The sequence below is a fragment of the Taeniopygia guttata genome, chromosome 2 (assembly GCF_048771995.1).
Source record: "Taeniopygia guttata chromosome 2, bTaeGut7.mat, whole genome shotgun sequence".
Taxonomy (NCBI): Eukaryota; Metazoa; Chordata; class Aves; order Passeriformes; family Estrildidae; genus Taeniopygia; species Taeniopygia guttata.
In genome coordinates this window covers 112106943-112120382 of record NC_133026.1, presented here as the reverse complement: position 1 = coordinate 112120382, position 13440 = coordinate 112106943, and the positions used below count along the sequence as shown (strand labels likewise).

At 34.1% G+C, this 13440-nt stretch overlaps 1 protein-coding gene across 3 annotated transcripts in view; it reads left to right on the top strand.

Annotated features, from left to right (window-relative positions):
* Nucleotides 1-13440, top strand: part of ST18 (ST18 C2H2C-type zinc finger transcription factor) — a 167840-nt gene that overhangs the window by 50088 nt on the left and 104312 nt on the right. Inside the window, exon 3 of one of the 3 annotated variants that reach the window (XM_072924651.1) lies at nucleotides 8742-8791. The exons of the other annotated variants lie outside the window; for them this stretch is intronic. Within the exon in view, the coding sequence (XP_072780752.1) occupies nucleotides 8742-8791 (50 nt within the window). The remainder of the gene's footprint in view (nucleotides 1-8741; nucleotides 8792-13440) is intronic. 3 annotated transcript variants of the gene reach the window in all.

Below are 13440 nucleotides of genomic sequence, written 5' to 3'. Positions count from 1 at the left end.
TCAGGCTTCCTGCTGCCTCCTGTAGTAGGAACCTGTGTTGTTTGTGGAAACACAACCTCTTTTTACTGCACGGGAGCTTCAAATTTATACTAATTCAAAATTTAACATAAACATGCCCAGGTTCTTGGTAATGAAATATTTTAAGAAGAATAAGATCCTACTTTAAGTCTGAATAGTTAAATTTTGTACTGAATGCATAGTTATTTATAGCAATTTTTACATTTCCAGTAAACAAGGAAGTCTGTAAATGTAGCAACCCACTGCATGAATACAATACTACCATGAATAGGAGGTAGAACAGAAAAGAGGGTTAATAAGGCAGACATTATAATAAGTATATTTTTATGTGTAAATCAAAAGATCTAAAATGTAAAATATTACCATGCATGAGAATTGGCAGTAGAAACAACAGAGCTTTAATCTAAAGTACACTAATGCAGCTCAAGTATAATCAGGGTTGAATAAATATTCATCACCTGTATTATACTGTACTCTGAAGAGGAAGATACGGAAAAAAGTACAGGTCCATATTAAAATTCAGTTTTTGGCTTTGCAGGCTGGTTCAAGTCATTAATTTATGTGCAGCTTTATAGCTAAGGGCTCACCGGTGTTCAGAGTATGTGCAGAGTATGTGCAGTTCTGTCAAAGTCAAAATGTGTCACTGAAGTGGCCAGTTTTGCATGAATTCTGTTTGAAAAGGGAAGGTGTGGGGGGAAATCCAATTCTGTCAGAACAAAAAAGGTTAAAACATTAACTTCAAGCTGATTTTTCTTGTTGACATTTGGTATTGTGCCTTAATACAAAATAACACAGTAGCTAGAATAGTCAAAAAATATATTTAATGTTTTCGTTGTATTAGCCTTTGCTTTGGTTTGGAAAAGAGCTATGCTTAGAGTCTTAAGTTTGGTTACATATTTTGCAGTCTTTTTCATATCAAAATAAACATACGTCTGAGCCTTCAAGGATGAAACTATACTCTTTCTCAAGTCTTGAGAAACAATTTCGGTTATTTTTTAATATTTTGCAATAACATTCCCCTTTTCTTAATTCTGGTTTCCTGCTGTGGTTCCAGTATCCTGTTTCTACTAACAGCAGATATCTTGCACCTTTTGAGTTTGCTTTCTGCTCAGGCACAGAGAACATAGACAATAAACTGAAGTGGTTGAAGAGAATCATAAAATTCACCTAGTACTGTGCCCTGCAAAGTCTTTCTTGTTCACAGTGTGGCTAATAATAATTAGAAACAAAGCTCAGAGAGAAGATCTGAGTGCTGTTCATCTGGGGTGAAGTTACTGACAGCTTTCCAAGCCCCTACCCTCGCTGTACTGAAAGTACACTGCACCTTCCAAGGACTGGTGTTTTCTCACAGATAAAGACGTTGGGAACTTGACATTTCTGATACACTGAGATTCCTGATGAAAGGGATTATTTATTCATCACCCTGCACTGGCTAAGTGAACTTGGAGATTGCATTAATCGCCAGTTGCGGATGGTTTCCACAGTTTTATGTTTGTACTTCCAACCACTTTGGTTGCATTTCAGATTATTTTTTAAAGTATCAAGCAACATCAACAACTGATAGTTATTCACACTTAATCATTGATTTCACTCACTGGTGAAGGATCCCCTCAGAGGAAACCTTAAGGAAGCTGAAGTGAGATACTTTCTAAGAATATTGTTTCTTTCAAGTATTCCATTCTTCTGAGCCTCAGTTAATTATACCCGTGTTACTACATTGCCCTAACTGAAGGGTAGTTAACGGTACTTAGTTATTCACTCGACTGTGAATAAAGCTTATAGCTTCACCTTAAGTAGAAGTAATTAGCTCAGAAACAAGTAATTTCCAGCTAGGGAGATAAAAATCCTGTGACAATAATTAATGATAGGACTAGAAGAAGAAAACAGGTCATCTAGTTCTTGGTCCTGTACCTAAAATGAGATTGTTCTTCCTTCTGTGCTTTGAAATGTCATTCCATTCATCAAGTTAAATATACAGTGGATTAATGATACCAGCGTGTTCTAGCCAAATTATTTCCCTTTTGAGATTCTGTCATTGTAAATGACAATATTATTTCAGTAAGCTTTCATATTCTCTGTAACAATAACAAAAATTTTGACAATATTACAGATATTAATCAGATCCCTTTAATGTAGATCTGATTTGCAAATTGTTTGTTTCCTTTCTTCTGTTCTAGATGAATATGCTACTGGTGAATAAATGTTTCCATTATTCAATTAGTTGTATAGATAGTCAAATAATGTTTAATTTTGTGACCTATTCACAATTTTTCATCAATTGGTACTAAAATACTCTCAAGCAATTATTTTCTTTATTCAACCAGCTTTTTAAATGATCAAATAATATTATTAGGTTAAATTCAATTATTATCAGCAAATGAAGAACTGAGTATTATTGTTTTTCATTATTTGCTTCAAATGCACTTGCCTATGCCATGAACCTACTTTGACATGTTTCCTGTAAAAGTAATATCTTTTGTACACTCACATATATGACTAATATAACCTCAGACTGAGGAATAAACCTAATAAACTTGAAGTACTACAGATCTCACTTCTCCACTGTTGGTATGGAGATTGACCATTCCTTTCAACTGTGGTTCTGTCAGTAATTTAGCATGTGCTTCTTTTTCTCCCATATGAGGAACCAGAGAGTACTGTTTCAATAAATACAATATTTGTATTTTAGTGATGTTAATGTTGTTCATTGGAATTTATTGTTTGTCCTGAAGGCAGATTTGTTTGCAAGTTACAGGCTTCTTCATTTCCAAGGCAGTTTTGGATTTTTACACCACTCATTTTTATTTGGTATATTTTAAATTCAGTCTAATATGGTGTTCAAAAACCACTGGTATAAACATGAAAGAATACTAATGTAGGCACAAGAACACTGCAGTGCACTTGACAGATGGAAAAAGTTTACAGTGAATGTACCATTGTACTATGGTGGAGGGCAACACTCTTCATAGATTAATGTTCATTTTATTACAGTCATATCTTAGTATCAATCTGTGTGTAGAACTCTCTGTGAAGCTGTGATCTGTGTACATCAATTAAGGCAATATACGACACAACTGTATTTTCAAATGTCAGCTCTTAGCATCTGGATACCCTCTGTCTTATATGTCCAAAATATTTATTTATTTGTGAGTGAGACAGTGAACCTGAAGTGTTTGAAAAATTCACTGATTTAGATTTACCTAAAACTGAGTTAAATTGAGCCACGAGCTTAAACTAGGTGGACTCATTCAAGCCAGTTCCACAAAGTTTCCATTCACAATGGCATTAATGTAATTTCCGCCTGCCTGTATGATACTGCAATCCCCTTGCCATGTAGCTCAGGATAATATCTTTTATTTTAATTATTAAATCTGTTAAATGTGGGTCTATATAAACCCAGACAGCAATACCACAGTTCTGAACAAAGTATTTGGGCTTTATGAAGGCCTATGTTAACAATTATTTCAAAAGAATTTTGCATGATTTGAAAACCTTCATTGTTTACATGAAAGCAATTTCTGTTTATCACCATTTCTGATATCTCAGACTTCAGATAACAGGAGTAAAAATGTGGTCCCTGAAAAAATCTGGGATAATCTCTACTTTTAGCATACAGTTAAATGGAGAAACAGTTTTGTCCACACTTGCTCAGTCTGACCTCTACATTTTGTGAAATCAGCAATGACATAGGATTGTATTCTTCTAAATTGATATTATTAGAAAAGTCCTCCAACTGTTGAGATTTGAGAGGAATAATTTACCGTCAATATAATTTCCTGTGTCTCCCTTTGTGAAGCTCTAATGAAGTTATTATAGTTTGGCCCTTCAGCCTATGACAGATTGAATTTTCCATGACTTGATGATGTGACAAAGTCATTGCTCAAAGGCACATATACTTTGTAACTGATAAACTAATGCAAATTAATTTATACTTCAAGTAAAGTTTTTTAAAAAGGCATCCAATTTTATTTTAAACTCAAATTAAAACCCAAAGACTATCATAATTTAGTGGTCTCAAGAAAGCAATAAGTACAATCTGTGATGTAAAAAGAGGTATTACCACAGGACTAGGGAAGTTTCAGAACTTTAATCTTTTATTTTCCATATTGCTCGACTATGATGATGGCCAATGTCCTTTTAAAAAACCTTAGCTGTATCATAGGCTGATTTAGGACAGAATGAAGAACTGGATGTAAAAGTAATTTTTACTTGTCATGTTCATGCAAAGAATATGTGAATTATTACTCTCAACAACAAAAGCTTTACCCAGATTGTCAATTCACTTATTTCATTGCCTTTAGGCCAGAACTCTGGACAAGGGTTTGGTGCTGTCACATATCCTTTTCCATCTCATTTGAGTGATCTGGCCTCTGTTTTGGGAATGCATTTTTATTGTGCTGTTAAGCCCTGTGTCCCACACATGAATATTTCATATCTCTACTAAGTGCTTTCACTGAATATATTAGACCCTGGGTTTTTTTGGTGGTTTTTTCTTCATGCCTGTTGCCACAAATAAGGTGGTAAGCATGCCCTAAAATATACACAAATAATCCTTTATGGGATGGGAATTTTCAGATGCCAATAATAGCTACTTTGTGAGGTTTTGGATAGGCTATTGAAAATGTTTAAACATAATCTGTCCGTCATACTACGTAAGCATTTTTCTATTTTTATCTGCTTTACCAGTCCACAACAAACATAATGAGCAATAAGTGAAGCAGTGGCCAAAAGACACGTTTATGACTCATGCAGATGCCAAGGGACCATCCTAATATGGGCACTGCTTGGCATTTCTGCTAGCAACAGACCAGAGTGTAACTCTTATTTGACAGTAGTTTTTAAGTTTACAGTCAAAGCCCCCAGACTTTACTCATCTTAATGCAAATTATGTTAAAGTTACAATTGACTTACTCAGCCTAATATGAGAGACATCAAGGGCAGGAAACACAAGCAGTTCAAACCAATATTTTACATCCAAAGCACAGTACAAACAAGAACAAAATTGGTCCTGTATTGTGGTAAAATGACAACATGGAAGCATGCCCATTTGATACTCTTCAGACATACCTAAACTAAATTAACACTGGAGTTTAGCTTCACCTATTTTTTAAGAAATAAGCTTGGCTGTGTTAATGGCCAAGATTCATAACCTCATTTCAGCCATTCTTGTGACAACTAGAATATTTCCCAACAATGAATCTCCTGATAGTTTATGCAGATTGCATCTATAGAGCTGAAAATATATGTGCACTTCCCATGAGTGATTTTGCGATGAAGATGGAAATGGAGCAAAGAATGAGTTAATAAAAGGACAAGAAGGATACCTTACATTATGGTTGAGGGCTATGATCTATTTTTTGGGCCTATGTAGAAACCTCCTTCCGTGATATTCTAACCTAAGGTTTAAAAATAATGTCCTAGGGGACTTTCAACCCTTCTGTTTCTCCCATTTGCATACTGGAGTTATGAGCCAAATGTACTGGTGCTCCAGGAGATGTTCTTGGGCCTGTCTGTCTGTGGAACACCTGACAGATGAACTTTCTATCTTTTTCTATACATAAACTTTCTATCTGGTAAAACATTTCTTATTTACTGAGCATATTTATGTGTCCTTTTTCTGTGGAAACAGGACCCATTTTCATCTTCAGAAGGTGCTGCAGGAGCCACTTCACTGTCTTTTAAAATCACGGTAGCCTTTCCCTGCAAAATGCAAGCTGTACATGCAAGGCTTAGAAGTGATACAATGATCTTATCCATGTGCAGCTCTGAAACAGCCTGTTTCTTGGCCACACAGAAGAAAGCTATGCTAACATTCTGAGTCCTTCTCCATTGGTGTAGAACAACTTCAGAAGTCAGCTATATTATAATACTTCTGTCTGACAGATGAAGTGCTTTTCATAAAATCCTCTTCTGCTGATACAAACTGCTTGGTTGATTCTTTGTACTTCCAACGAGACAAATCTCCTTTATTCCATGTGAAAAAACCCTTCATCAAGAAGTTTACATGCAGCTGTACAGTAGAATGCAACATTTATTAGACAGGGAGTCAAAGAAGCGGTGTTATTACCCAAAGAAGAGGAGCCCACATATTTACCACCATGCAGGTTTGGAATTATTGACATCTCTGCTTCAGACTGGAGTCCTGCCACCACTTTATACTAAAAGCTTGAAGCATGCTGAGTTCAATGGAAGCTTTTTGCATTAAAACCTGAGTGCTGCGTCTCAAGCTCTAGGTGCCTATTTGTTGACTTTTCAGAAATAAACATGCTAAAAACCCTTCTTAAGGATTAGAAGAAGCTGAATATCACCAAATGAATTTTTTGTCTATATGTTTTATTTTGTATTTATTTTTCAATCATCTCTATATTAACATCTGATTAGCAGCCGCTTGTTTAAGAGAGCATATCAGGTTATCTGGCTGGAGATAACAAAGCATGTTTTCCATAGAGGCTTCCAGACTAGAGGCTACACAGATGTGCCTGAGTTAAAAGGATCTCACTGTGTACTTTGAGAAGTGTAGATGGCTTCTGTATTTAGAGAAAACTCATCTGAAGCATCATAAAATAAAATGTACGGAAAATATAATATTCCATAATTAAGATTTCTAATGAATTGCCTTGTTAATCCATACAGTGTATGCATGTTGCAAAATTTTCCTGGCTTAATTAGTGCACTTGCTGATTATGTTTATTTCCTGATGTACACACTGATTAAGCATTGTCCATACACTGAGGCTTGAAGCGGGATCAGTCTACAAAATAGTACCTAGTCATTTAACTGGAGACTCAGAATGCAAATAGATCAACTTATGTAAAATTAAATTAGTACTAATAGAACCCATTTTGACTGAGCAGCTGGTGACACATCATAAACAGAATTCTCTTGTTATGTGAAATAAAAGGCTTCTGCTAACAGATGCTTATATACTTTTAAGCTACAAAAAAATATTGTATTATGTTTAAGGTCTAAAGTTAATGGAAGAAGATAAATTCTGAGCTTGTTAGGTAACAGTTCTGCACTGGATCTCAGCATTCCTGTCTGAATACTCTATAAGGTCAGGTAGCCCTTTGCAATGCTCCATGTAGGAGCACTGCAAAGGTGAGTAATCACTAAATCATAAGTCTCACAGCACATCAAAAATGCTCTCTTTAACAAGCAGTGTCTCTCAGCTGATTTTTGAAATACAGTGCTAAGATTAGGTACTGTTCCTTAAATTGTAATTATTTTTTCTTTTAATAAAAATTACTTTTTTTTTTTGTTATTTTTTTGGAATATAATTTCAGACTTGTTATTACACTCAAACTAGCCATTACAAAGCTGTTGTGTGCCATTCCTAATCAACATTTCACAATGAACTGCAATTTTTTTCCTAGGAATGTTGTCAGACATCCTGAAATGTGTAAAGCCCCTGTGACAGGCATTTTTCTTGGTGACAGAACACTTAGTGTTCTGTATGAATGGGTCTGGTGTGTTTAAGCTCCTGGATGTACTGTTTATTTATGGTAAATTTCACCCTTCAAGAAACAGAACAAAATAACTTCAACAGAAATAAGTAATTAAGTAAGTGAGTAATACATTAAAGGTCTAAATTTGTATTTTAGGGATGTAATGGATTTAACTCTGATCACAGATTTAAGATAACTTTTGTGAAGATGGCATTATATGTACAGACTCCTTGATTTCTGTTCTGTGTTTGACAGTGCTTACCCTAGAAAAACTTCTCTCCTTAAGTGACATACAGAAACATGCAAATTAAGGCATATGGATGCTTTAAAATATTAAAGAATTAGTCATATCTTTAGTAAGTTAATTAGGAAAACAATAAAATGCTTCTTTTTATTCCATCCCTGGCAAATTTGTGATTGCATTTTGTTTGTTTAGTCAGTGGCATCTATGAAGTTGAATTAAAAACAGTGGTTGATACATTCACGCTCTGGTAGTTTTTCTGGCTTTACTAAGTTTTAATTTAATATCAATGTATTCTATGGAGTTAGAGGTCTACAGAGTTTATACAACAATATTTTAATCAAAATAGATTAAAATAGATATGTGGGCTGAACCTAGATGAGTAAAGACAGATGAAAGTCACGCAATTGAAATATCTAGTTCTTATTATAATTTGAATAAATGAGCAATAAAACGAATCAAACAATTGCACTTGTATTCTTAATACAAGAATTATATTTATTTTCTTAATGCAAGGTTGAACTATGAAGATGTATTTTCAATTAGCAAGAAACTTGTACTACATTTGCTACTTCTTTTTGACAATTTGGAAGATACACTAGCTTCACATTTGAATAAAATAATCTGAATAGGTAATTCTTCAATTACCTATTTTGTGTATTTTGTTTGATTTTTTTATAGTTTTAATTTTTTTATTTCTCTTAAATTTTTTTTATTTAAGGGACTTAAATTTTTATCTTTATCATGTGGGGCACTGTTTCTGTGGGGAAATGGGATTCAGTGTGGTAAATACACAATCAATCATTGATATTATAATTGATACATAAAATTATGGTTTACATACAATATAAAAAGTGCTGAAATATGCTACATTTAGAACTGATTTTAAAAATGAAGTTATAATGTTTTCCATGTATGGTTTGATGTTTAATGACTAGTCTTTTCCATGTTTATTCACATCTTTATTCATACATGGACTTGAAGAGGAAAAAAGTGGTACTGATTCTTCAAGACCTGATAATTAATTTTTTTTGCAGTTAGAGTACCTAAACCAGAAAGGATGTACTTTTCCTGGGCATCCAAAAAGGTATGGTTCCAGTTCTCTCTGCTAGTAATGTAATAGCACCCTTTTCAAGTGTGAAATGCCACACTTTTGTGTTCTGAATAAGACTTCTAAAAAATAATACTACTGTTTTCATAATTACTTGGAAAGGGTAATATTAACAATAAAGCCTACTCTTTAGAGTATTCTTGGGAAAGAATACACAAAATATACATATTATATACTTAGGCAGTGATTTTAGGACACATTTTGTAAATGTCAAATGTAAATTTTGTCTTTAAATACAGTCCTTTATTCCATCATTTCAATTAATAAACGTGTGTGAGAATTAAATTTTTAAACTAATTTCCTCCATAATCACTTAGGATTTTAATACTGCAGAAAAGAATTAAAATGCATGAATCTTTTAGCAATCCTCACTGGTACATTATAGTTCTGCTCCAGAGTTTCCAAGCTATGAGGAAAAAACCCAGCCTTTTGTACAAGTGAAGTTTTTTGCCTGCTGTCTCCAAAAAGGCAAGAGTCTTTATACCTAGGAGTTGTGCTTTTAAGTGTGGTAGGCTCTTAATCTGCATGCCTTAATGCAAAGCTCTTTAAATTGGAAGGATGTTCTCACCTGTCCTTGTTAGAAAAACATTTAAAAGTGTTAGGTTGACTTATCACAGACATAAGACAAAATCTAGCTCCATGGCTTTTTGCAGAGATTAGAAGCAATGGAGCAATAAATATGAATGGACTTAAATCTATACCAAAGTTTTGGAGACCAAACCACATATCTGAATTTATATGCAATTAAATCTTTCCTCCAAGGATGTTCATTTTACCATGTCTCATCCCTCTGTATTCTCTTGAAGACACTGAAAAACCTCACACAAATATGATTTATAATTATTTGAAAACAATCCCACTTTACATTTGCATAATCTCATTCTTTTACTTGCTCTTTGTGGTTTGTCAGCAGCCTTTAATGGTGGTAAAACATCCAGATGACTGAAAAACATTTATTGCTAGTCAAACCTTTGTGCAATAGAAACTGAGGCTAATAATATCATACCTGGGCACTGGTTATTATGGTCACAGTTTTGATTCCTGATGTTGTCACAATGGTCTCACCCATTTTATACCTAGAAAAAAGAAAAACAGCCAGCATGCATTCCGGATTGAAATTTAAACAGCCAAAAATCGTTCTACCGTTAAGCAAGAAGACAATACGAAGCAAGGAAACTAAATCCAAACATGTTTAAATTGCTGCTTTAGCCTGCATGGCCTTTTCATATGATTCATACAAATAAAAACAAAAACAAACCACCCCAGAAAACCCAACCCCCCAAAAAAATCCACAAAAACTACTAACTCCAAACTAAATTGGGATCACAGCTTTGAAAAAGTGCAAAGCTTCATAATTTTCTCTATTTCTAATGCATATCAACTGCAAAATGCCAGTCTGCTAAGATCAGAATTAAAACCACATGAAGTGAAATATCAAACTTTATTCTCAAAAAACCTAAGAAAGTTCCCGAGACACAACCTTAATTTAAAGAAGCAAAATTACAAGAAGTCATGCAGAGCAGTATTCTCCTCCCCTCCTTGGAATTGTGCAGCTCTTTATTATGGAAAGGCAGTAGCACCTCTATAGTTAGGGTTGCAATCAACTTCCATTATAAAGCCCTATTTTAGCCCCCTGTAACTTTGGCTTGAAAAAACTGGAATACAAATTGCCATATTTTCTCCAAAAGCAAAGAAGAATAGCTGAGGATTTTTTTGTTTATTTAGTGGGGTAGACGAGAGTGATGATTAGGTTTTAAGCTTCTTTTTTTTTTTTAATTGAAGACAAATTGTTTAACTGAGAAAAAGTTTAAGCGACTAAGGAAAAAAATAACACATTTCAATTTTTAGGTTTTTGGAGTTTTTTTACAGTTGCTGCCATATCTGCCCTTATTAGTTGAAATTATTTTCAAATAATTTAATAGAAATAAACATTGTCTTTTCTCTAGTAGGAGGGATGGGTCTAATTTTTCTGCTGCTGCTGATAGTAAGAATATTTTGCTGGTGGCTTCTATGGACATACGACTAGGAAATCTGATCAATATTTTCAAAAACAAGTTCATGTTTGGGAGTGTGGTGTATATCTCACAGCTGAGCATAATTCATGTGTGGATCTACCTTTAGTTTTTGAGCAAGTGACTGGTTTCTGGGCCTCTCTGCATATTCTTGGTTGATATTTCCAACACAGAGGGAATAACTGAGCTTTAAATTAAAAAGACCGCTTTTAGAATTGCCAGAAGAAAACGTATACTTAGTTACTGAGGGCTAGTGACTAATGACACAGTGGTTTACACTAGCCACTCCCAGCATTCAGCCTTATTTATCACGCTTGGCTCATTTCCTAGGATTAGGTCCAGAATAGCCTCGGGCCATGTAGGCTGTTCAACAAAGTGTGTAAGAAAAGAAAGCAAGTCTAGTCCATGGAAACATAGTTCCCCCTTTTTTCAGATGGTTGTTATCCCTTTCTGGATTTAAGCTTTTTAAATACTTCATGATTAAAGACCAGGCATTCTTGTAGATCTCATTGATTCACAGAGGGAAAAAAAGAAACCCAAAAAAAAGCCCTCTGATATCTCTCCTTTACTTTTGTGCAAACCGTTTAGAAAAAGTTTATAGTACTATTTCCATTCTATTTAAATTGTCTCTTCAGAGTTAGAAAGACTTTTTTGCCCTGAAGATTTAATTAAATTATGCCTAAATTTACATATATATATTTCTAAGTATATAAGAAGTACATATTTGTATATAGATACTTGAAAGCAGAGATTAATTTACATATGCCTATTTATTTATAGTGGTTTGGACAGCCAAAGTTTGCATACACGGTGTTATAACATTAAGTGTTGTAATTGTTTATTGCATCAAAATGGTATTTTAAAATCCTAAGAAGGTGCATAAAATGAAAATGTAAATCAAGTTGCGGTCATATAGTCAAAATATTGTATACACAGACTTTGGATCCTTTTCATGCAATGCTTAAGATTTCCTTGTGAGATTACTGTGTCCTTTGGCATAACTATCTGAATACAGTTCAGTAAAGTTATTAAAAGTTCAGCAACATTATTTTAATGTTATTACAAAAACCTCAAAAATATAAATTTGGAAATTTTAACAGTGAAACCTGACAAGGTTTTAAAAATATAATAGAAATCTCTGTACTAGGAAGATGATTCTACTGAACAAGTCAGATTGGTTTTAGTAGGATATATCTATAAAATAGATCATAAAAATGTAGAAGCAGAAGGAAAATCCTGTGCCAAAATCCTGGCGAGTTAAAAAAGGAAGAGGATGCCAATATTTTCCGTCTTTATATCCACAAAAGATATGTTTAAAAATACTTCCTTCAACTGGCTCCTTCCAATTGTGATAATTAATGCTGAGACCCCTTTGAATTTTCGGTCACCATGTAGAATTTTTAAACCCCAGGAACAGTAAGATCATTGTTTCTACAGTGTCAGTTTCTTTGGAGAATAAGGATGTTCTTTGCACAAGCAGAAATTAGAAAGGAAAATGATGTGCAGGATTTCCCTGGAGGTAGCAGCTGTCAAAGATCAGGTAAGACATTGCTGGCAATAGGTGTTGAAGTTTTGTGTATGTAGCTGAGAGAGCAGCAGAAAAGGTTGCCTTGGCACTCTCCCAAGGCATGGCTATCAACTACAGACTCTGAAGAACCACAGCTGGAAGCCTAAGGAAATATGAGGGCAGGAACTTAGACTGCAAGACAGATGTGTGTTTACCTGTTGAATTCTCTAATCAGGAAAACTGTGGAATATGAACAACAGACAAACCTGCCTGCAGACAAGTCCAAATCAAAGAAAGAATACTTCCCAAACAGGAACTGGAATGCTCCCAGTTGCCATAGGTAGGCTTTAGAAGAATACACATAATGAAAAATATGAAGGGAATTGAGGGAAAGACGCAGTTGTCAGAGATCAGGATATTTACACAACTATGCTGAGCTTTGTACTTCTCAGGACTATTTAGATTAGGTGAGCTTTGTGTTAACATTTTCAGGGCTCATTTGCTTTGGTTGAAATAATTATATTCCCAGAGTCTGGTGCTGCAGATACCCATGATGAAGTTTTTTGAGGTTAACACTAGAAGATAAAGGTGGCACCCCTACATCTTACAAAATTTTTGATGATGTGTGAAAGGTACAAATGGCACATAGATGCACAAATCTTTAAAATAGGCAGCAAACAGAACAATAATTAAAAAGTCAAAAGTTCTCTAAAATAAGGTTTGCATAAACAGAAAAATTTTGCTTTCTGAGTCAGGACTTAAAAATTACTAATTTATTACAAGATCCAACATTGTGACTCAAAATAATTTTTCCAGCTGATCAGCTATCTAAAATGCAAATGAAAATCTGATAGTATCTAGGATAGAAAGTTACCACAATAGCAATGTGATTATTGTTTTTTTATTTATGCATTTAATAATACAATGATTAGGAGAAAGATATGTTTGAGAGCTTTTTTTAATTAGCAGGAAGAGCTGAGAAAATTTGTTACTATTTAGCCTTATTATGGGAGTTTTTGAAAGGCTTAATCTATATTTGACATCACCTACACCTAATTTTGAGTGAATATTAAATAACTGTTTTGAGTTACTTATTAAGGCTATAT